The sequence below is a fragment of the Tupaia chinensis genome, unplaced genomic scaffold, assembly GCF_000334495.1.
Source record: "Tupaia chinensis unplaced genomic scaffold, TupChi_1.0 Scaffold000355_1, whole genome shotgun sequence".
NCBI classification, from domain to species: Eukaryota; Metazoa; Chordata; class Mammalia; order Scandentia; family Tupaiidae; genus Tupaia; species Tupaia belangeri.
The window spans coordinates 336975-339755 of record NW_006159850.1 but is presented as its reverse complement, the minus strand read 5'-3'; the positions used below and the strand labels follow the sequence as shown (position 1 = coordinate 339755).

The following is a 2781-nucleotide window of genomic DNA, read 5'->3' as shown; positions in this document are numbered from 1 at the left end:
GGGGGGCGGCCGCGATCGCACCGACAGCTCCCTGCGCACTGGGACTTCCGGGGTGGCCGCCCCTTCCGGTCGCGCCGCCCGCTCTCGCGATAGGACACGGCCGAGCGCGGGCGCCTGCGCACGCAGTTGCCGTGGAGACCGCGTCGCGACGGAGCTGCCGCCTGTGAGTCGCTCGGGCTGCGGCGCCGAGGCCGGACGCTGCGGGGCGGCGGGGCCCCATGGGCCTCTCCAAGAGCAAGGAGCGACTCCGGAAAGGTAGGGACCCGGACCCGGACCAGGACCCCAGACCCTAGAAACCCGGACCTCGGACCCCAAGCCCTAGACCCCGGACACAGACCCTAGAAACCCGGACCTCGGTCCCAGGATCCCAGACCCCAAACCCTAGAAACCGGACCCCGACCCTAGAAACCCAGACCTCGGACCCTGACCCTGGACCCCAGACCCCGGACCCCGGGCCCCAGACCCCAGACTCGGACCCCGGACCCTGGACACCCGGACCTCGGACCCCAGACCCTAGACCGTGGACCTGGACACAGACCCCAGATCCTAGACACCGGACCTGGACCCTAGACCCTAGACCTGGACTCCAGACCCCAGACCATGGGGCCAGACCTGGAACCTGGACCCCATCCCCCCTCTCCCGTCCAGCCTCCCCACCCCTCCACACCCCTATCCCCACCTCCCCCCCCCAAGTCCCTTCTGCCTCCCCCACCTCTTGTTGTCCTGGCGGAGTGGGCTGTACCCCGGAGGGAAAAGCAGGAAGTCGAAGTCGAGGTGGAGCACCTGTCTGTGTTTCAGGCGAGGAGCCCAAGAAGGGGCCCCCACACATCATTCCGAAGCCCAAGGAGAAACCCTTGGAGAAGCACTCCTCGGAGGCCAAGCCGGCGGACAGGGAGGCCGAGAAGCCCCCAGACAGCCTGCACCCGGGCACCGTCAAGGGCCAGAGGTCTTCAGCCTCTTCTGAAGGTAGGAGATCTGGAGGGCACAGGGTCTGAGGTGCAGCCTGGGGGCTTGGGGACAGACAGCTGCCTGTTCTGAGGCCCCGCGGGGAACCCCAGTCGCTTGGGCACCTGGCTCAGGCCCTTTGTGGGAGGTAAGCACCAGAACCCTGGGGGAAACACGGACTCTGCAAAAGTGCAGGCAGTCCCCGAGTGATAGAGAGGCAGTCAGGGCTTGGGCTCGGGCCCGGGTCTGTCCCCGGGCAGGCGGGATCTCTGGGACCCCATTCACGCGCTGCTGACTGTGGGGTGCCGGCCTGTGCGGTGTGGAGGGGAGGGAATGACCCGGCCCGGTTCCCACCTGGTGACAGCCGTGGGACCAGACCCCTGGGGCCAGGAAGGTATGCCAACCCCCGTAGGAAGCCAGGTGCCAGCTGTCTGCAGCTCTGTCACTTGGGTTTGAGAGCGATGAAATATCCCACCACGGGAGGCGCGACAGGGTCTGATTCTGGGGGCTCCCCGGTTCCTCAGTGGAGCCTCTAGCAGCAAGGGGCCTGGGAACTGCCACCAGGGCCCCTGTGAGCCTGGATGTCCAGCAGCAAGTAGCAGAGCCTGCTGGGGTGGGGCTGCCGGAAGCCAGGACTGGTCCAGAGAGTACCGGCCTGCCTGGAGGTGGGAAGCGGGAGCCGGGCCTGGCCTGTCGGACTGAGGGTGTCCAGGACCAGAAGCAGCAGGCAGTTTGGGAGTGGGGCACTGGCTTGGGAGAGGCCTGGACTTGGGATCTCATCATAGGAAGGCCGCAGGAGGGTGGGTCCTGGGGATGAGGTTTGGAAGATGCTCCCTTCCCGTCAGGGTGCTCTTAGCCGAACGTTGGAGAAGCCAGGTACGCGCAGCTTTCATACCGCTGGGGTAAGGTCGGGCCTCCAGAGTGGTCTGCCCAGCAGCTGCACCGTGACATCAGCTTCTCTCATGTCTGCTCTGCCACCTTGTGTCAGGGCTGTCTCCACACAGTCCCCGACGGGGCAGCTCTCAGCACCAGGGCAGGCAGGCTGTACCTGCTCCAGGAGGCATTCCCCGCGCTTTGCACTGGGGCAGGTCGGCCTCCGTGTGGGAGAGTCCCGGGGCGGGAGCAGGCAGAGGGCTCCCAGCCAGGGAAGGTGTGGGCAGGGGGCTGCCCGCTGCACGGGTACTAGCCATGCCTGTCAGTCGGCCTCATTCCACGTGGGCAGGAGAAGGCTAGGAAGGGAACAGCAGGGCGAATGAGCCTGGAGTTTCAGTTAGTCCCTCCCTACCCTGGGACTGGGACGAGGGACGGGCCTCCGCGTGCTCCACGGTGGGGGAGCCCCGCATAATGTGGGGAGAGAGGAGTCTGACACAGAGACCACAGACACCATGTCCCCTTTATTTAAAACATCCAAAAAGACAGATTTATACAGAGAAGCAGATCGCTTTCCTGGAGCGTCGGGTGAGAATGGGGACTGGCCACAGTAGATCACAAGGGGACTTTTTGGGGTGAAGGAAATCTTCTCAAGACTGGATGGGTGGCCCCCCTCCACCTGATGCCACATGGGAAACTGCAGTCAGGCGCCCTGTCCCTCAGCTCTCCTAGCCCAGGTCCAAACTTGCGCACGGACAAGGCCCTGGCTTGGGGTCTTCCTGCTTGTCACCACACGTCTCGTAGCAACGGCCAGCAGCCGGGGGCGTACCATCTCAGATGCCCTTCCCAGGCAAGCCTTCGACATCGGACTGCCACGGCCAGGGTGTCACAGGTGACCACCGCGCAGCAAAGACCCGCAGGATCGTGGGAAAGTAGTGTGGTTGGTCAGGCTGCTGAGGTGGGGGT

The 2781-nt window shown here is 65.2% G+C and overlaps 1 protein-coding gene across 2 annotated transcripts in view; it reads left to right on the top strand.

Moving 5' to 3' along the window:
- The first annotated feature begins 136 nt into the window (after window positions 1-136).
- Window positions 137-2781, top strand: part of SPATA33 (spermatogenesis associated 33) — an 8028-nt gene continuing 5383 nt past the window's right edge. The window contains exons 1-3 of one of the 2 annotated variants that reach the window (XM_006152530.2): window positions 137-255; window positions 799-966; window positions 2539-2775. In XM_006152530.2, coding sequence (XP_006152592.1) covers window positions 219-255; window positions 799-966; window positions 2539-2711 — 378 coding nt within the window. In that variant the 5' untranslated portion in view covers window positions 137-218 and the 3' untranslated portion in view covers window positions 2712-2775. Of the gene's footprint in view, window positions 256-798; window positions 967-2538; window positions 2776-2781 lie in introns of those variants that run through there. The other variant, XM_006152529.3, reaches the window with a different exon arrangement.